Below are 21,014 nucleotides of genomic sequence, written 5' to 3'. Positions count from 1 at the left end.
TGCTGAACCCTCCTCCCTGCATACTGAATACCATGTATTCTAGACTGGCAACTATCCTCAGAAGTGTCACATCTAGAAACCAAGCAAAGAGTCATCACTGGCATTGTGAATCACTTTCAGAACTATGCTTGTTTTCTAGGGGCACATGAGTATCCAAGAGGCACAATTAAAAGCCTCTGGACCTCTTAAAGCCCAGAAATAAGCAATATGACTCTCAGACATCCACTGTGCCTGGATTCAATACTGCAGTAACATGGACCACTTCTATCAGATATCAGAATGAGATCAATGCACAAGGGTGATGGGTTTGGGAAGCTGCATGAATGCACAAGCCTTCCTCCTACATGAGACTTTGTGTATTTTCCACTATTTCTAGGGAAGAAAGTCCTTGTTCCAAGCAGGAAGATGAATGTGCCAAACATTTGTTAAGGTATTAGAGGCTTCTGGGCTAGCAATCTTCCACAGGGACAACAGCCCTGAAATAGCCAAAAGGAGGGGAGAGAAAAATCATTCCCTCTTAGCAGCCACCTTTTCCATCATGACTTTCTGCTGTATATTCCCCTTCACGTTCCAGAAGCTGATTGTCTCTGCAGCAGCCAGCAGCAATCCCACTTGCCTTTCTGTTAGAGAAAAGGCTTGGCAAAAAAGACATGGACATACATCCTCTTTTTGCCTCCAGCTGTGCTGCTAGAAGTAGGATACAAACCAATTTAATTTCCAGCAAGTTAGAGAGCTCTTACCCTCCCTGCTTCTCCCCAACTATCTGTTTGCCCAAGATCTGCCAAGTTCTAGTGCAGTTCCCAAAGGGACAGAGAACATGGCAATGGACTAGTGAATATGAGTTCTCATGCTTCAATTAAAAAAATGCTTCTCAAATAGAAATGCATGGCAAGAGAAGAGGGAGACAAAGTGCCACTGGGTATCTGGAACACTAGTATGTCCTAGCTTCAACTTTTCCACTCAGCTTTGTGCCCTTTGTAATGTTCTGTGCTGGCTCCTATGTTTTCAGGAGTATCAGAGCCAAAAGCTGAATTCCATCACTCAGACCTCAGATCTGTACCGTGTGGGAATAATCAACATCCTGATAGAAACCGAAAGTTTGCTGTTGGGAAAACTCAGTCTCATCTACATAAAAACAGGGAAGATCTGAGTTCCATGCTGTCCCAACTGTGCACACAAAATAAAGGACTTTCTGGAAATTTAACAAATTCTTGCTGAACACGTACAGATGTTTTTTGCAGGCATATTATTTTATCAAATTTGATCAATGTCAGCAAAAAAGAGAAAAAACACAGAGGTTAATCTGATGTTAACAAGGAGAATCACATTTCTAATTGCTTTAACAGGACAAAGAAAAATTTTAGGAAGGGCTGCTGCTGACAGTTCATCTGAAGTATTCATACTGCTGCAACGTGTAGCATGCACAAAGTATAGAAGGGAGCAAGCTCCTCCTTCTGTTGCCCCACACACATCCCACAATCACAGAAAGGTTTGGGTTGGAACACACCTTAAAGATCATCTAGTTCCAATCCTCCTGTCATGGGTAGGGACACCTCCCACTAGACCAGATTGCTCAGAGCCCCATCCAACCTGGCCTTGAATGCTTCCAGGGAAGGGGCAGCCACAGCTTCCCTGGGTAACCTGAAGATCATAGTCGAGGATAACTTACTGCCTTATGAGTTCAGTTTTTCAACTCTTGAACTCTCAACAGAGAGTCACAGAGGCATCCTTCCCATCTCTCTTTGCTACTCTGCACTCTGTAATCTTGCCTGATCTCATGGCAGCTTGACACACTGCCCTCTGCCCTGGCCAGGGCAGCTCTTAAGTGATAGGCAGCACACAAACAATACCTCTTGTGGGTAGAGAAAAGGTGAAACATCTAGGAAATGAACTACACAAAAAAGACTTCTAAGAGGTTTTGGTCACGGTTTGTCATCCTGTAAACCAGACAGCAGGAAAAAGGACAAAATGTTTCTCTTTGGAAGAAGTGAGATCCAAACCTTCCACCTCTCTCTGTTAAGAACACAAGGTTCAGCTCATCTCTAAGGTTGGAAGATGACACATAGATCAAAGATGGGGATGAATTTCAAGTTCTGACCAGGGATCCAGAAGATACTGCCCAATTTTGGAAGTCTTCTGCATACCTTCGTACTCCTGATACTATGTTCTCACATGCTATCACACACAAACCCAAACCATGATTTTATTTTGTACTATATATCTCACCTTTGAACGAAATGTTGGGTGGACAAAATACAGTGCCTTCAAGTTCCTCTTGTACCTGGTTTAGAGAAAGAAAAAATGCTTTAAAAGCATCTTCTAATTAAGGTCACATACATACCTGAACAGTCAAAACACAGATAATTTTGCTTATGTGCCTGTGATGCAGCTTTACATTTAGATCTACTATAAGGGCAGATAATGGAAAAGTACATGTAAAAGGGAAAAAACCCAGAATTATTATTTTTCATATCAAGACAAAATAGCCTGCAGACTTTTATGTGGATAAATTATGACTGTCAATGTTAGCCAAGCTTCTTCCCTCAAAACTAGCAACATACTTTTAAGGATGCCAGGCTCCAGATGCTCCACCTCTGGATAGAGACAGGAAACACACCCAGCATGCGTCTCTAACAGCTCCAGAAGGGAGACTGCAGAGCACAGAACTTCCTGGTTTGGTAGATGGAAACTTATCTTCCTTCCTCTTGCCTTCATTATTTATTGAGGTTTTTGTCCCAGCAAAACTCTCTCACAAATAAATGGGAAACCAGATGCAGGGAATTACATAATATTTGCATAGAAGGGGTTTTTCTATTGACACTCACTTGGCATCAACAACATCATAGAGTTTCTTCAAGAAATTAGAATCTAGTTGATTGTAATAATTTGTGAGGGTATGGAAGTACACCAGGACATATTCCTTCACTGCAATATGATCCATGACATGGATAAAATACAGAAGAGCCTGAGACAGAAAGAAATGAAATTTATATTTGCAAAGAACTCTTTTACAGTTGCATTACGTTTTAATATACTTCTTTTAATTCATTCATACATCAGGAATCATGAAGCTGTGTGGCGTGCTTGAGCTAGGCAAACATTCCAAGTCTTCAACTTCACTGTTAATCATTTAGGTGTCTCTTTTGCCTAGCTGACCTCACAGATGGAGATAAATCCTTGCTGTTTTCATGAAAATCTAATTTGACTTGTTACATTTCACTCTTAATGTCTTGCCAGTTATAGAAACAGGCCAAGTCTTTCTTCTTAAGAAGAAAAAGAAGTTCATGTTAGGCCTGTTTCTCTAAAAATAGTCCAGTTCCTCCTCAAGAAATCTCATCTTAACACACACACACAGTTTTATAAGGGACTAAGTTTTTATCTGCCAACAAAATTAATTTCTATTTAAACTATTTTAAGTCTTTTACAGGTAACGTTTTTAGTATTAAAACTGAATTACCCCTTTCACATCCTAAATATTTGTATTTAGTGCACACAATTCTAGTTTTACAAAGTCTTACCTTTTCCATGTCTATTAAAGTTACAGGGATATTCCTTCCAACTACCACCATCACTGTGCGACCACAGTTATCCACACCTGTAAAAGAAAAAATATCTATATATGCGCCTCAAAACTTCTCAAGTCATGCCTGGTTTTGGAATTCCTTTCAAGACCCCTTTCAAACTACGGAGAAACAGTCACAGCTCAGAATTTTTGCAGTGCCTCTGGTTTCCAATGTAACAACAGAAAAAATACACTAGAGTTCCTGTTCTCCTATACCAGTAGATATTCTAGTTCAAAAGAGAAGGGCACATCACATCCCAGAAGCTTAAGTTTTAAGGACTACAATTTTCTTTCCTGTATACTCCACATTTATCTAAATCTATAGTAATAATACAATTTTTATTAAAAAGAGAAACCCTTAACTTCCCATTCTTTCACCAAAGCAAACTTCTTCCCAGAAAACAAGCTCTGAAATGTACTGCCTGCCACGATTCCCAGAGATGCCTCATGGGTCACCTGCAGCCCACAGAGCCTTGTCTAAGGCAAACAAGAGAATTAAAAACTGCAGCTACTGAGTAGATGATATCACACAGCCTTGATATTTGCACAAAGATCAAGGTAAATATGTTGATTTTTCAGGAGACCAAAAATAGCAGCCAAAGTGCTGAACAGACTTTCCGTGCAGAAACACAGCCATGCTTTTGAGAGCCTGACTACCTGCCTGTTTCTTCCTGTCATGGTGCAAAGCAAACATAAACCCCTGGGACTATGGCAGGTCTTAACATCCCAGTATGAAGCTACCTAAAGGGTAAAAGTGAAGAGTACAGGTTTCCCATCTCTGCTTCCCAGGCTGCAAGGACCTCACAGCTATTTTCTTCCACTCAACTCTCCATCAGGTTGTTGAATCTCTCCCTCATCTCCTCATCCACTCAACTCAAAGTTGCAAGATGTGCTGCCCACAGGACTTCCTCAGCCATGAGTATTAGGAAACAGATAGAGGAGAGCAACACATACCTAACCTGAGAGAAATAAAGCAAGCTTGTTTATTCAGGAAAGCTGTATTAAAAGTTGCTTTGGTAACTCCTTATTTTCTGCACTAATTATCTGAAAGTAACCTTCATTTCTTTGTCATGAGAGGCGAGATAGTTCATCTTTTGGTCTGGATTATCTCATACAAAGCACTGGCTGAATCTAACAATGCTGATTTACACCTAAAGCTACAGGAAATTCAGGATATGCATGTATATTCAGATTGTTAAAGCAGAGCAGCTTTGGAATCTGATACAGTCTTTCAAACCCAAAAGAGAATTACTGCTTTACTGCAGAGATGCTGCCCAGTTCTATGCCAGGCTTCTAGCTTAACAACACAATGTATTGTGTACTCAAGTCCAAAGTAAGTATTGTATTTTTATTTTGCACTTTTGCTTTAAGACAATATGCACCAGTCATTGGTACCCTGAACTTACCTGTCTGGTACAAGGCTTTCAGAGAAGCAATATCAGAAAGGTCTTCAGCTCTTGCCTGACACAGCCAGCGGTTGTAGCTAGAAAGTTAAAAATATCTGGTCAGATCTGATTCCCCTTTGGATTAGCATGAAAAACTTGAAGAGGCATAAAGGAAGGACAAAACAAGCTCTTTTTGAGCAAGCCTGCTCTCTACTGTTGTAGTTTTCTGACCTGTGGAGCAACTATGAAGGTGTTAAAGAAAGAAGTGTCAGACAAAAAAACCCTAGAACCAAAAAGACATCCAAGTGTCAGTTACATACCTAGTGATTTTCACAGGGCCAATGAATATGCACAAACTAGTAACTACAGTGGCATGGCCTTTGGGCACTTCAGTGTCCGTGTTTGAAAAGGAGGGGAAAAAAAAAAAAAGAAAAAAATTCTTTAAAAGGTCTGTAAGTTGAACACAACTACGCAGGAACCAGAGCCACATCTGGTTTGTTTTGTTTGGTTTTTTTTCCTTTGAACAGTGAACTTAGTGCCTCATCTGACAAAACAAGCCAAACATTGTACCACAAGAGGACTCCAGCACAGAACCAGCTTCTAAGAAAGTGATCGTGCACATTAGGGTTAATGGGGGATGGGTAAAGGAAAAAAAGCCTCAGCATTCACTTATTTACCTTTCTGGTTTGAAAGGTGGAGGAAACCTGTTTCCCTGTCTGCCCGGAACCGCAGGAGCAAGTGGGCAGTACTGAAAGCAGGTGACCTCACTACAAACTGCGGTGACCAAACAGTGACATCTCGTGGCAAAGCGGCAAGACAGCTGGTTGGATGCACTGGGCATGCTAGTGTTCGTTAGCTTCCCTTAGCCTCCTATTGCTCCTTCCCTCCTCCCTTCGGACCAAAGAGGCTACCATAGTGATCCAGGGTAACACCAGACTTTATCTGTATTTTCTGACCAGTAGATTAGGCTTTACAGATAACAAAATTACCACAAAGGCTTGGTCCTCTAAACAGCTAACTAACCCAAAACCTTAACACAGACAAGGAAATTCTCACTTCCTCTGGTGCTGTTTTTGCAGTGCTGCCTCTGACAACTGTCCCTGAAGGATGAGGCGTCTCTGTTTATCGACATCTCCCTCCATGCGGGCAAAAGCATGGGAGCCAATGAAAGCCAAATCTGCCTCCAGGCCCTCTTCATCTGAAGCATCTGCAGGAGGAACAAAGGCAGTGTAAAATGTTTGAGCTGCATGCAAGACAGCAATGCTGCTAAATATCAGCGAGCCAACCCAGGCATCATGTTACAAATTAAAATAAAACCTCACAATATACCAGGATGTGCTTCTGATACCTCACCAGAGCCACAGACTCTGCCATTAATAACTATGGACTCCCTTAAAAATGTTGGTTTGCCTGGTAACTACCTGGGCAGGTCCCAGTCATCAGCTTGTCCCAAAGGGATAATGGCTAACACTCTTGGAAGATAAGATTTGAAGAGAGACTTGGGCTTTACACCTGTCATTTGTCATAGGGGAAAAAAAAGTAAGTGTGCTGAAGGACAGATACAGCAGCTTTATTCAATGTAGAAGCTGGACTGTAGAAAGGCCTATCTTCTTACATCATTAACACTACTTGAACAGGTACTGTAGAGCTGGTGGCAACCTGAGATTGAATAGTTTTATAGTATTTTTTACAACGTGACTGTGTGATGAAGTACAAGAGCACAGGTTTGCTTGCTGGTGATAATACCAGAATGCTCCACCGAACTCGGTATCATCAAGGAATGTTGATAAGCCTTCTAGCATTGTTTCTCTGGCCAATCTGGATGGGAACGGAGTTTCCCAGTTTTAGTGTGACAGGCTACAATAGCAATGGGACAGAAGTGCCAGATTCCATTGTACCCATTGGCTCCTACACATGCTAAATGAGTAATTTCACAAATTCTTAGCTCATGGTTGAAAGCCTTACACTGATGAACCACAGCTGCAATTACCACTCTAACCAGCAGTCAAGACAGAAAAAAATATCAGAATCTGATCAGCAGGAGTAGGTATCTCAGATGTCAAACTGCAAACAGGAAAACACAAGTTGTCTGTAGCCTCTTCACATTTTCAGCCTTAGCCCAACTAGCCATGCAGAAGCAGAAAACCTATGAAACCCATTACAATTTATCTCCTTTTGATGGTTTAATGCTTTGCCTGAAGAAGTATTAAACTTTCCCAGCCTTATTTAATAAATAAGGCAGAATGAGCCAGCTATGTCCATTTATGTCCTACATGTCACATCCTCAACCCCAACACCAAGGCAACCTGTTCACAGACTTTTTTCACGGAGCTTTGACAGCCATTTCCAAAACAGCAATTTCTGGGTTGATCTAATTCCTCTGTCTTTTAGGGAATTGCTCCTAGTTTTCATTGAGCATTTACTATTTTGATACACATGCTGTATCAACAGATTCTCAGCATTTGCGCTACCATTAGCTAATACACAAGTAACACTTTGCTAATATATCAGTGTAGATCATTAACAATAATGTCTTTTTTAAGTTAGTGGCTGCAGAAGATTCTGAAAAAATCTGCAAAGTTCCTAATCACCTTTGGAGCAAATTTGAAAAGGAATTAACTATCTCAGCTCTCCACCACGAAAGAAAAAGACAGAACAACAGCTCTACCACATCCTCTAACCACATCACTTCACCATGAGGCAGAAAGCAGAAGTTAGCACTGTGGAGCACATGAAGCCAACAAGGCAGCCTGACAACTATCTTGATTAAAACCTGCCTTAGGAGAGGTAGGGTAGAAAACCTGCCTCTTCAGTTTCTCCATTGACCAAGAGGTAGTTATTTGAAAGTTCAGTGAAGAACTCACCATCTGGAACACCAGGCTTTTCAGTAATCCTGATCTGTCGCTCTGGTACTACAGGCTCCCCTTCTGCATTGCCAATATCTGCAGGGAGGTAAGGCAGGGACTGTATCTCTTCTTCCAACGATCTTGGAAAATACAGAGGCAGCAACTTCTGGTAAGTGGCCTACAAATAAGAAAAAATGCTTGAAGGTCTATCATACATCCTTGCTCTTTGGTTGAGTAACACCTGCCCTTGTAGCAGGGACCTTCTCAAAGGCCTGGAGGCAGAGTATCACTTTCCCCAATGGCTTATTTTGGGCTGCTACCTGACAATAAAGGCAGATAACCTCAATCAAGGCTACCTTTTTTTTTTTTTTTGGCCTTACAGGCAAATGACCTTGAGAGGACTCTGCTTCAACCTGCATAAACTCAGCTAGATCCCAGACACTTAAGCTTTGTAATGAAGTTACAATATGCATGGATGACAGAATTCAGCAAAGGCTACTTGTATTATAGATCATCCAGCCATCTGACTGGGAAAAAAGAAAAAGCAATAACCAGCCAAGAGAAACTCTCCCTACCTGGAGGAAAACAGTGAAAAATCTTTACTAAATGTTGTCATACTTCATGTGTTCTCTCCAACTGATCAGCAGTTTTAGAACCCCCAATAAGTTAGGTATTTTCCTCCTCCAGATGCCATAGAACCTCAACACAGTGGGTTTTTTGCCCAGCAAGAAAAGCTGATGTTCAGACTGCTAGCATCTATCTGAACAGAGATCATTTAATGATAAGCTTGCTGTTTCAACAAGCCAGCAAGCAATGTTTAAGGTGTTTGTAGGTGCTAAACTGGCCTTTAGAAAGCACAGGAGAAGCAGTGTTGCTTAAGGAGGGAATCCGGCATGAGGGATTTCACTTTTGGCTGGCAGATGCCATCCAGCACAACTGCATGCTATAACATCTAGTAGCAGCTCCTGCTCATGCCTCAGAACCATGGAAGCAGAGATGAAAAGAATCAATACCTCCACAGTGACTGCAAAGAAAGTACTGGGAAAGATGCTGTTCTAAAAGGGGGCAAAAGAATGCTGTAGAAACAAAAGTTTATGTAATCTGAAGGGGAAATCTGAATTCAGCTCTCCAATGCAGTTTGAGAGAGTTAATACTGCTGCAAAGAAGATCAAATGTCCATCAATTTTGGTGGAATGAAGAGCAAGGAGATACCTCTTCAAGCTCGGAAACTGCAAATACCACCTTCTCCAGAGTCTCTCCATGAATCTCCAAGAACCTTCTAACTGTACCTGCAAGCAAAGAGATGATACGTAATTAGGTAAACAGGAGAAGAAATTTACACACACAATTACAAGTGAGGAAGTCAGAGTGCAGAATAGAGACACATCTCCCTCTTCATACAAAACAGCTCCATAGGCTGCAAGCAAATGTGGATTAAGTCGTAGTTCAACATACCAAATGGGTTGTTTGCCATATTGGAATTTCCATCTCCACTCTCTCCTGCTTCACACTTTAGAAATGGATACAAAGAGAAAAAAGTATCTCTCTGCTTTTAGCTGACTAGGTATTCCTCAGTCTGTGGAATGCGATTCTATGGCTTTGCAAAAATCAAACCAAATCCTTCCTTTACAGAGTCCTCAGGAAACTGTCAAAACCAGATCTTTCTAGAACAAGTCACAGAGCCCTAAGTTATCAGGAAAGCAAGATGATATACAAGCCACAGCAGAAGCTGGTGCAAGACAGAGTCAGCCACACAAGATCTCTGAGCTTAGCTATGCAAACAAGGCACATAAAAATTTTATTTGCAAATTGTGAGAGAATTTATTTCCCCTATAGTTTTTTTTTGGACTCTCCCAAAGCTTGAGCATAATCCAGAGACACAGTCAAGTTCCTAAGCACTTCCAGCAGAGGGGGGAAAAATGGTTTGTAACCAAGCTCTCAGTCAAACACATCTTTGTACAGATGAGGTCCTTGATCTGCAATAATCTTGACATGTCAAGATTTTCAAGTGCTTTTCTGTCAGACTGCCAAGAGAGAAAGTGTCCAAACAAATAGGTTGGTCTAGCAGTATTTTATCAAGTAGCATATAGCTCTCTAGAGAGAACAGAAGAGAGAAATACAGGAAGTAAGTCTACAGAGAATACTTTAGCATGAGTTCTTCAAGAAACAGCAGAGGGAAAAAAAATAAGAAGAGCTATTTTCAAATACTTCCTGTACAGAAATTTATGTATAATTGGGTTGAGCTGCAACACCACTTTACAGGACAAATGCAGTTGTGCTGTTCCACAGCAAACAGTGTTCTGAACCTATGTGAGCAGATATTTTCAGATGTCTCACTCTACAGGCAGACAGCAGAGAAAGCAATGGACAAATCTGTTTCTCCAGGGTCAGCACTTCTGCTAAACAGAGGATAAGGTAAGAAAGGATTCTCCAGTCAGCTTGCACAGCAAGAGGAAAACCCGCTCCTTCCATCTGCAACAACTTTGCTATTGGGCAGACGTACCACGCAGGAAGGTCCAGGGACTGGGTGGTGGCGGTGGAAAGCAGATAGGAGCAGGCCAATAGAAATTAAAAAGAGAAAAGGGAAAAGTAGGAACCAGGCAAGTACATAGTATTATTCTCTGATTGCTATTCTTTAAGCATTGTCAGCCTAGAAAATTTTCTGATTTTAGTAACCTTCATTTTTTTCTTCAATATAGTTTCCACTTGAACCCAAATACGTTTGAAAACTTTTAGCACCTACAATGCTTTTTGGTAGAAAGTTCCATAAAACAAATAGTGTGAGCATAAGAACCATTTCCTACTGTTTGTTCTGAACCAGATTAACCCTAGCATTGTTTGAAGGTTCTTATTTTAGAAGACAGTGAACAGCTGATTTCACCATTTACATGCCACTCATGAGTTTGCAGACATCTATCACACTCCCTTCAAGTTCAGTGTATTCCAGCCTGAAAATTACTTCAGCTTATTTAGGTCTTTCTTGCCCTTCCCTATTCTTGCGGACCTTCTCAACTTCTTCTAGTTCCACCATACTCTTTTTGAAGGGTGGACAAAATACAGATGTATAACATAACTTTCTTAATTTTGTTGTGCTTTATTCAGGTTGCTTTAAACTCCAGTGACCTGCTGTTTTCACTGAACTATTATAATCTCAAGATCTTGCTCCCTTGAATTAGCCCATCATTTTGCATGTGAAGGCAGAAGTATATAGGGGTGGGTCAGTAGGTGAAGAACATAACTTTACATTTCGATATGGTGATGACATTAAAATGGTAGGTGAAATTCACTGTTGCTTGACGTCCATCTGCAGCTATTCAACAAAAAAGGCCTCAATCTTAAATGTTCTGAACCATTTTCTGTTATTTTCTATTACCAGCAAACTCTTCCAGGTTATCAATTAATATATTGAAGACTGCAAGTTCCAGCACCGAATCCCATGGATCTTTAGTGATAACCTCTCAAAAGAGACAGGATCATTTGTTTTTATCTTCCATTTCCTAAGCAACCATGGAAGGCCTTTTTACAGCCTCTTACAAACTACAGCCCTCTAAAAAAGTTTCCCCGTATCAATGCTAGTCTGTCAGAGGGAAGAGAACTGCTGAATACTGCCACCCAGTTTATGTTGCTTTCCAACACTTACGCAGTGCTATGTGGGTTGCATCCTCCAAGGGGTAGCATCTTTTCATAGAGTTAATGACACAAAATCCTACAGAGCACATTGCTTGTTCCCTGAAATCCAAAAAGAAAAAAATTAATAGAAGATGAGAACAAATGTCTGTCAGTACAGTAGGTAACACTACTTTACACAGCAGCAATCCTTTCAGGTTTGTGCATGACTCTTTCCTGGCAAGATGCATACTCATTAAGCAGAGAAGAAGGGAACCATTAAAGATTCCACACTTTTTCCTTGTGTTTCTTCTCAGATTTGTCCTTCTACCTCAACTATGTTGTTCCTGCAATTTCTCATATCCAGCTGAAGGATTCATTCCCTGAAGCTCCCTGCAATCCTTTCCACAATACTTTCCTTCCTGTATAGGATTAACAGTGAGTGAAAAGAGAGGAAAAAAAAGTGCTCTCTATGGCATCTCCATCTGACCTATCATTGTTTTGATAGAGGAGGCAGATCAAGGTAGCTTACTACCAATCCCAGATATGATTAAACAATCATTGGCATGGAGTGATACATACTTTAGGATCAGTAAGATGCTTCCAGCAGAGAGCCAGAGAAGAGGAAAGCAGAGGTGTTGCCAACACTCACCAGAGTAGTTTGAGCAAGCTCAGAGCTGGCAGACAATTTCACAAGTGTTAAAAGTTACTCTAGAGAACAGATTGACTGAAAGGCACTCAGAATTCAGTAAGTAGAATTATTAGAATTTTAAATTGTTTTTAACATATTTCAATCCAGACCTGACTTTGCTTGTTACTTCTGAGGCAGAACAAAACTGGCAAGCACTAGAAACCTTAGCTGTCATCTTGATGATGAAACAGTTCCTATTGCACTGTAACACACAGTCCAGACTTGGAAGAATTTGCTTCTTAGCCCTAATGTTAAGTATATTTATGGCCTCTTGTTCAGGTGTTTTTTTGTGACTGCAACTATTACAACAGCCATATCAAGAGAAGAACAGAACACAGGAAAGAACACAAAAATAGAAAGCAGAAAGATCAAAAAACGTGTTAGCTAAGAGGAAGCAGAAAATACCACAGATCAAAGAAGAAAAACTACAAACCCATCTTCAGCAACTATTGATTTAGAAATAACCTTGCACCCTGACTCAGAATTGTAGGTGGCTGTTGTATGAAGGCAGAGAGGCTGCATATATAAGCTGACACAGGAGTCAGATCTGCCCATGGATATGTCCAAGTGGCTGCAGAGATGTGTGAAGTTGCTGCTTGAGCAAGTTCATTTAAAGCTTTTTGCAGCACAGAGCCCAGTGCAGTTATCAATGCTGCCTCTCCTCAAAGTCACTCAATGCTGCACAGCTCTAGCTATGCTGTTTTAGGACTTCAACCAGCTTGGATCTCTCTGCATATTTTATCTACACCACAGCCCAGATAAGAAAAGGTATGAAGTATACAATGGAGACACTAATGTTCCCATGTCCTTAACTGAATCCAGTGCACGTGAGAATATATTCACAGCCATTTGGCCTCTGTGCAGGCCCAAGTATCTAGAACTACGTGCCAGGGAATACAAGCCCCCTGTTACGACTTGAGGCAGCACAGGCTAGTTTTATGGTATTAATACAAGGACCTAGAGAGATGGCATTGTTTAGAACACTGAGGGATCCAGCTGGCAGTACAGAAAGGGGTCAGTATTCCTTCCCATTTCCAGCCATACTCTCTAAAACCCACGAGAGGGGAAAAGTGTGTCCTTCCTTCCTTCCTGCCTCACTTTGCTTGTCCAGCAGATATGTAGGAGAGCCTTGCACTCTGTCTTCAGCTTGCCATGTGCTGCAGGATCTGACTCCAGTGGTTGCTTGGAAAAGCCCTGGACTGTTTTTCCAAGTCGGCTCAGCCACAGGGGCCTTTTGGACACTTACATCAGTGACCACTGAAATCAGGTTTTGAACATATTTGTATATTGTTCATTATTACCCCAGGTGTTACTATCCCTTCCCTGTTCTATTAAACCTGCTCTAGTTTTAAACTTACAGCCTTGCCTTCCTTCCCCTTTTATCCTTCCCTGGGAGGGTGGGGAGGGAGCAACTGAGAGCAATTTTGGCTTGCCCTGACCACTAAGGGCAGACACCCTCCCCTAAGCTGTGTGCTCACTTGGCAAGCTGCAGAACGTTGCGGTAGCAGCTGTAGAGAGAACTCTCAGCTGCCGTACGGTACCGGCTTTTGTACTTGGGTCCCACTGTGTGGATGATGAACCGGGCAGCCAAATTAAATCCTTTGGTCAGCTTAGCCTCTCCTGTCCTGCACCCTGAAAAAGATAAACACAAGGATAAACGGCAATGTCATGAAAAGAAATTGAGAAGAATTCAAGTGCTTGACTGAAGAGTCAGACGACTCCATGTAGAGAAGTCTCTGGTTTAGACATCAAATATTAAGGATAGCATTCTGTCTCGTAACAGCTGCTTAGTATCATAGACTTATGGAATGGTTTGGGTTGGAAGGGACCTTGAAGATCATCTAGATCCAACCGATCCACACTGGCAAACAGCTTCAACTAGATCAGGCTGCTCAGAGTCCCATCCAACCTGGCCTTGAACACTTTTAGGGGTGGGCCATCCACAACTTCCCTGGTTGTTCAACACCCTCACAGTGAAGAATTTCCTCCTAATATCTAACCTAAATCTCTCCTCTTCCAGTTTTAGTCCATTACCCCTTGTCATCTTGCTAAAAGCCCTTGTAAAAAGTCCCTTCTCAGCTTTCCTGTAGGCCCCTTCAGGTACTGGAAGGCCACTATAAGGACTCCCTGGAGCCTACTCTGTAAGCCAAAGAACCCCAACTCTCTCTGCCTGTCTTCACAGGAGCGGTGCTTCAGCCATCTGATGACCTTTGTGACCCTCTGATCATCTCTGTGACCCTCCAATCATCCCTGTGGCCCTCCTCTGGACTTGTTCCAACAACTCCATGTCCTCCTTATGCTGGGAGCTCAAGAATTAGACACAGTACTCCAGGAGGCGTCTCACAAGAGTGGAGTAGAGGGGGAGAATCAGCTCGCTTGACCTGCTGGCCATGGTTCTTCTGATGCAGCCCAGGACACGGTTGGCTTTCTAGGCTGCAAATGCACATTGCCAAGTTGAAGAGCCAAGAGCTGTGCTTATACCTCCCAATTAAAACTACATGTATAAGAACAAACCAGAAACTGCAGAAAATGCTGTCTTAATTGCAGTGTTAACTAGGCGATGTGCAGAGCCAAAGGGAGAAATGATTTAACAATGTGCAGAGAACTGATGCACAAATATGCTACACAGCCAGCAATAAAAGGGCCTTCCGAATTTAACAACTTGATTTGAGGACATTGCTTTTTGGATATAAGGACTACAAGTCTGCTTAATCAAAGCCACCAGCTCTTGGCAAAGCTATTAAAAATGAACAGATCAAGCATTTGTTTCATCCACGCTCCCAGAACAAGGAAGCCTTCTTTGTTTTGCAAGTTTCTTCATGTCCAGAAGGCAGGAGTATGACTCTCATGGAGATCATGGCTTTCCTGACAGATTAGATGTCTGGTCTGAATGCACAGAGGCTCAAACAACACGTTTAATTGTACCACTCCCAGCACCTTCCAGCTACATACTCTAGGATCACTGACTGCATGCTAGCATAGTTGACATGTTTACCTCTTTTTGGTTTTGACTTTTCTTTTGCTGTGCCCTGCCAGTTACTCATACGTAATACCTGTAGTTTTTTTGCATTATAAATGAGTTTGTCAAAACCCCCAATGACATCCATACACCCCTCTGTTCCCTTCAGTTTCTCAATACATTTTTGAGAATTAAAAATCCAGGAACAGCTCCTGTGTTTGAAGTCTGTTTTTCCTTTAGCACCTGGAAGAAAAGTCTGCTCATTCTCCCCTTCTTCATCAAAACCTAGACTGCTCCAGTTCTGGACAGCTGAAGAAGTATTTCTGGTTTTCCTCTTTTCCTGCCCTCAAGACAGGCATTTTCCACCCTTTCCCTTCTGCTTGTACAGCTGCACTACAGCTTTCTGATCTGGCTGAAAACTAGTATTTTCATTGGATTAGCTTTCAACCTGATCTTATGGGTTGCTAGTGCCCATGAGAAGAAATGAGATGTGAACAAGAGGCTGCGACCACCCTTCTGGCAGCAGCACTGCAGGAGACTGGCTTAAGTCAACCATGAAACTGCCCTCTGAATAGGAACATTCACCACTCTCTCTCCACTCTGTTCCACGTGGTGCTCAGGCAGGCTATCAGCATCCATGAAAGCATATTCTATGGCAAGAGACATTCCAGGTAGAGAATGTCTCATACTCAAAACTTTCAGCATGTCTCTTTAATAGCAACGACACATGGCCTTCAAGCCAACATCTTGTAAACTTCTCCATCTAATAAATTTTATCATGAGCTTCCGCAGACCTTCTCCTTGTTTCTTCTGGGTTAATCAGAGAGAATGTAACAGCATACTAAAAGTAAGCCTGCTCCTCTCAACTACTGCATATCCTCTGAGACACCTCAACTCAGAAGTCCAATTAAATAAGCACAATATGGAAAAAGTGCAAGCTAAAACTGAAACGCTTAATGTATTAGATACCAAGCTACTATTCTTTTTTCATGGTCCAAGTCACACAACTGCAAAAGAACGAGCAAAGGCCTGTAGAAAAAACTGTCTTGTGAAAAAAAATGAAGCAGGCTTGACAGAGGTGTAGTTGTGAATCAGTGGGGAAACTAATAAATTCAGATAACCAGACGTGGCATCGGTAATCTCTACCTACACTTACATGACACTTAGTACTTCCCAAAGCTTTCTGCCTGGAGATCTCTTCAAAATGTATAAAACTAAAATAAGCAGCAGTATTCTTATTTGAAGATACACAGTGAGGTGAGCTAGTAGAGTCAGCTGCATGAAGTCAAGGTCTGCGTCAAAACTGGGAAAGAAGTCAAGATGTCCCCAGTGAGATTTCAAACAGTATAACAGATTTCTCTCCAAGCTTAAAATGGAAAGTCTGAATCCTCCATCTAAGCGTGCAGAGGAGAAAAAGTCTCACTGAAGCTGGAAGACTACTATGCAGTGCTATTACAGAAGGTCTTTATTAGACCGCAACAAGTACGTGTTGATAGACAAACACACGTCAATAGCACTTCATTTGCAAGCCTGCACCTTTCTTTGGCTGCAGATTTCTGGTTGAATCAAAACTACACCCTGTTCCCAGGAACGCACAAATTAGCTGAGCCTTTAAGAAAGCAGAAACCTTTGAAAGGTCAGCACATCACATGCTTTAGGAGAATGTGTTTTTTTTTTCCTTGGAGTCTATGAAATATGAATATATACCAAGCAGTAGGAATACAGCAGGAGAGAACTAACTGAAAATCACCACTGCATCCATTATACAGCTTTAGAGCAAGGACCATACACTTTCACTTCTTCCGCCCAAGAACATTTCCTTACGAAAAAAAGTAAATAGGAAAGAGCACAAAAAGTAGGCAGATGGGACAAAAGAGTCATAAACTTATTTCTTAATTAAGTTCCCTTCCATGACAAACACATTGTGGGTGTACAAAAGCTAAAGCTGTAATCCAGTCTCTCCTTCCTCCTCCTTGCAGTGTGCCAGTAGATTGTCACAGAACTGATTTCTGAAAAGCTCTCATCACAAGATGTGAAGGAAACTGTCACATATAGGAGTCATGAACCTGCAGCATGCATTACAGAGAGAAGACCATCAGTGTCCTCCCAGAGGTAGAGGATGCAAAACTACATATAACTCAGCATGGTAACAAGGAATACAAGAAGCTCCGTTGAACTTTTAGAAAGAATTCCCTACAGAGCTGATAAATCTCAAATTTTAAGGACTCCTTGAAATGGTGTCCCTCTCTTCTCACCTCACAGTGCACACAAGAAACCTAAGTTTATTTCAGAAGAGTTCTGGCATTCATACAAGCATCCTAATTATTCTGCAACATCTGCTTTAACAGCTGTTTCCACCCAAAGGATGCACACTGACTTTCTCAATTCCTATGGAACAGTTATTCTTCTTCCTGTTTTACTTCTATGTTACTCACAAAAAACCAAGCTGAATCAGCAAAACATGATTTTATAAAAACAGAGGATGCCTATTGTAGTTTAAGTTGCTGAGAGTTTGTATTAGCAATATTATGGCTCCCCTATCCATTTTGTTACTATGTGATACGGAATTGGAGCTGTTACCCAAGAGTGAGCATTATTAATCAGGAATTAGTTTGGTCTCAAAATTCAGCTCAGTACCATAGTTACTAGAAATGTGATTTTTAAACTGAAAATTGTATTAGACTTTTGTATGACCTTGGATAACTATAAACTCTTTGTTCCTCACATACAAAATGAAGAAAAACTTGATTTAACAGGCGCTGGGAATAAAGCTGAGTATTTGTAAATCTCATTATCAGCCATAAACTCTGTTAATAAAGAACCTAGGTAAGGCAAACTTCATCTGTTTCCAGGATAGTCTTCTGTAAGGGATGGTCTTTATTAGAAAGTAATTTGTTATGCAGAACAGGCAAATGAACTGAACAATTTTAGTCATTAAGACTTTCCTCAGACATGCAATGTTTTATCATTCCATCTATTATTGCCACAGCTTCCTGAAAGACCGTGGATATACACTAATAGCCTGAAAGGGGATACATGCAGTGTGTATTAGTACACACTTAATTTGTGCAATGGTGAACCTGAGTTCCTGTCTTCCACTCTACACACACTGAACATGACAGGAGAAAGATCTGAAGATATAAAAGATCAGTCCCTTGATTAAAGACTCGGATTAGCTAACTCTGACAAGATAACTACTCTAAGTGGCATCAGATGACAATGGGAATTACTGTATTACAAAGTTAGGGCTCAGCAACTTAAGTATCTGCCACAGATTTTCAGTGATCTGAAACCTGAATGTCAAAAAGAGAAGTGACTTGGATTGGCATGTTTTTTTTCAATTTATTTCACATGAACACCAGACATTGGGGGAAAAAAGGCAAAAAAAAGCAATACCTTGATTCTAGTTTATATCCAAATCCTGATGCTTTGTACTATGCAAGGACACTGGATTTCAACAAGATAAACATGTCTCTAGCCACTTACCTTTGAGCTTCTGGAGTTCGTCCCTCAGGTCAGGCCCAGCATGCATGAATATACTTTCAGATACTGGATTCTTATCAGTGAGAGACTCATTACTGGTATTTACTATGGCTGTGCAGTTCAGTAATGCTACATCTCCTTTCCTGAGGAAACAACAGAACAGTTTATTGCAGGCTAAGTGTTGTATTAAGCAGCGCATTCTCAAATAAGTGTTGACAAGCAAGGAAATGCCAAGTTATAGAAAAAGCATTAACATTATTCCAGTGCCCATATAGCATAGCGTATCCTGACATGCTCATCATGCAAAACCATCCTTTGCCTCTAGCTGATAAAGAAAGACTACATGCTACCTGTCATTTCCTTAAAAACTGATGGACTTAGAAAAGGCAGTGCTGTAGTTGTACGTAGCCAGCACAACAGGCACAGCAGCATGTTAAGCTGAAGGAGTATAGTATGTTCCAAAAAACCCAAACCAAACCACCAAAAAAATCACCAAAAAAAAGTCTCTTTATCTCCAAGAGATAATACATAGTTCTTGTGGTATATTACTTTCAAATGTCAAAGATGTTTTCAATGTAGTTTTTTCCACCTGGGCCCCTCAGTTCAAAAAGGACAGGGAACTGCTTGGAAGAGTCCAGCGCAGAGCTACGAAGATGATTAAGGGAGTGGAACATCTCCCTTATGAGGAAAGGCTGAGGGAGCTGGGTCTCTTTAGCTTGGAGAAAAGGAGACTGAGGGGTGACCTCATCAATGTTTACAAATATGTAAGGGGTGAGTGTCAGGGGGACGGAGTTAGGCTTTTCTCGGTGATGACCAGTGATAGGACAAGGGGTAATGGGTGTAAATTGGAGCACAGGAAGTTCAAGGTGAATATCCGAAAAATTTTTTTTACTGTGAGAGTGACAGAGCACTGGAACAGACTGCCCAGGGAGGTTGTGGAGTCTCCCTCACTGGAGACATTCAAAACCCACCTGGATGAGTTCCTGTGTGATGTACTCTAGGTGACCCTGCTCTGGCAGGGGGGCTGGACTAGATGATCTCTCGAGGTCCCTTCCAGCCCCTAAGATTCTATGATTCTATGATTCTATACAGACTACCCAGGGCACCTTGCTGCTACTGCTCTTCCTCAGACCACCGAGGATCTCGAGTGACACGGCAGCTAGTCAAGTGTCATTGCTCTTGTAACAGAATTGTGAACCCACAATTTGATCACATTCATTCTGCCGTTAAAGGATCAGACATGCAGAAGATAAACAAGGCAGAGATGCACAAGAGACAATGGAGCAGCAGAACTCTGACCTGCTTTTTGTCACAGCAGCAGCCGTTAGAGATTTTGGGATCAAAGAGCAGAGGAAGGGAAATAAAGATTCTCAGGCACAGCGAGAGATTCAAGTTACAGTTGAAATCGCACACACTTATTACACCCAAGCCCAAGTCATAAGAGATGTGTAACCTTTTACTTCTCTCTTTCTTTAGTTAATCGGGTTCAGGAAATCCATGAACAGTCCCATTTCCTGCATGTATTAACCAGAAAGAGGTTCAGGCTGATCCCTCAATCTGTGTCCCAGAGAAATGCTTCTCCATATTGGTTAACAAAGAATTAACAAACTCATCTAAAAGGCAGATCTGAGTATCCAAGTTACAAAAAAAAAAACAAACAGCAAAACTGGTGAAGTAAGTTCATCACAGCACACTGCACTTTTTAATAAATGATTTTGGTAAAAAAACCACAGAGACAGAACACAGAATGGAGAAAGGTAGGGGAAGGAAAAAAAGAGAAAAAGAAGAGCCCAATGCAAGCCACAAGAACCACATAAAAGGAATACTGAAATACTGATCTAAATCTGAAAAGTGAAAGCAGAATTATACCAGCAAAGAAAGCAAGCAAGCAAACTAGTAAACAGTAAGTATATTTTTTAAAGTTTAAAGATTTACACTGAAGTGCCCAACTGTGTTTTGGTATGAAGTATAGAGTACAACAGCGGGAGGTACAGTTCTAGTCTGCTGCGTCAAGGAATGCCTATGAACATGCCATTTATAACCCATAGTGCAGCAAATTACAAGGCTTGCAGGTTTACAGTGAACAAAAAAAGTATTCTCTTGTCAGACCTGTAATGTTTCATACAAGAAAGGAGGGCCTGAAGACTTTACAGCAGCAATTGAAATATGAGGCAATTTGATCTACCAGCAAATGGAGAAGCGATGGCAAACACCCCAAAACCACATGGAACTTACCATAAGACTACTTTTGCATTTATGTCTTTTCTGTATGGAAAAGGTGATCTAACAGCAACTTGAGCTTTTTCAACAGGATTTTGGTGAGGGTCCAGCTGCTTAGCCTCATAGGCATCACTCCAGCCTAGCAGACTGTCAATATCCACAAATTGGGAAGGAGCACCCAAGGGATCCATGGAATGGAAACGACAACTCCTTTCCTCTGCCAACTTGTCACACTCCAATTCTCACTGGAGTCTTCTAGGTG

At 41.4% G+C, this 21,014-nt stretch overlaps 1 protein-coding gene across 1 annotated transcript in view; it reads right to left on the bottom strand.

Moving 5' to 3' along the window:
• The window catches only part of GDAP2 (ganglioside induced differentiation associated protein 2), a 23,732-nt gene extending 2,718 nt beyond the window's left edge, over positions 1 to 21,014 (bottom strand). The window contains exons 1-11 of the mRNA XM_009993373.1: positions 20,768 to 21,014; positions 18,536 to 18,675; positions 13,569 to 13,722; positions 11,434 to 11,522; positions 9,006 to 9,082; positions 7,812 to 7,971; positions 6,004 to 6,154; positions 4,969 to 5,045; positions 3,519 to 3,595; positions 2,826 to 2,965; positions 2,227 to 2,281 (exon numbers count right to left, since the gene is read on the bottom strand). Of these exons, the coding sequence (XP_009991675.1) occupies positions 2,227 to 2,281; positions 2,826 to 2,965; positions 3,519 to 3,595; positions 4,969 to 5,045; positions 6,004 to 6,154; positions 7,812 to 7,971; positions 9,006 to 9,082; positions 11,434 to 11,522; positions 13,569 to 13,722; positions 18,536 to 18,675; positions 20,768 to 20,943 (1,296 nt within the window). The 5' untranslated portion in view covers positions 20,944 to 21,014. The remainder of the gene's footprint in view (positions 1 to 2,226; positions 2,282 to 2,825; positions 2,966 to 3,518; positions 3,596 to 4,968; positions 5,046 to 6,003; positions 6,155 to 7,811; positions 7,972 to 9,005; positions 9,083 to 11,433; positions 11,523 to 13,568; positions 13,723 to 18,535; positions 18,676 to 20,767) is intronic.

The sequence above is a fragment of the Chaetura pelagica genome, unplaced genomic scaffold (assembly GCF_000747805.2).
Source record: "Chaetura pelagica isolate M959 unplaced genomic scaffold, ChaPel_1.0 scaffold101, whole genome shotgun sequence".
Lineage (NCBI taxonomy): Eukaryota > Metazoa > Chordata > Aves > Apodiformes > Apodidae > Chaetura > Chaetura pelagica.
The sequence above is the reverse complement of the archived record's forward strand: the minus strand, read 5'-3'. Positions and strand labels throughout refer to the sequence as shown.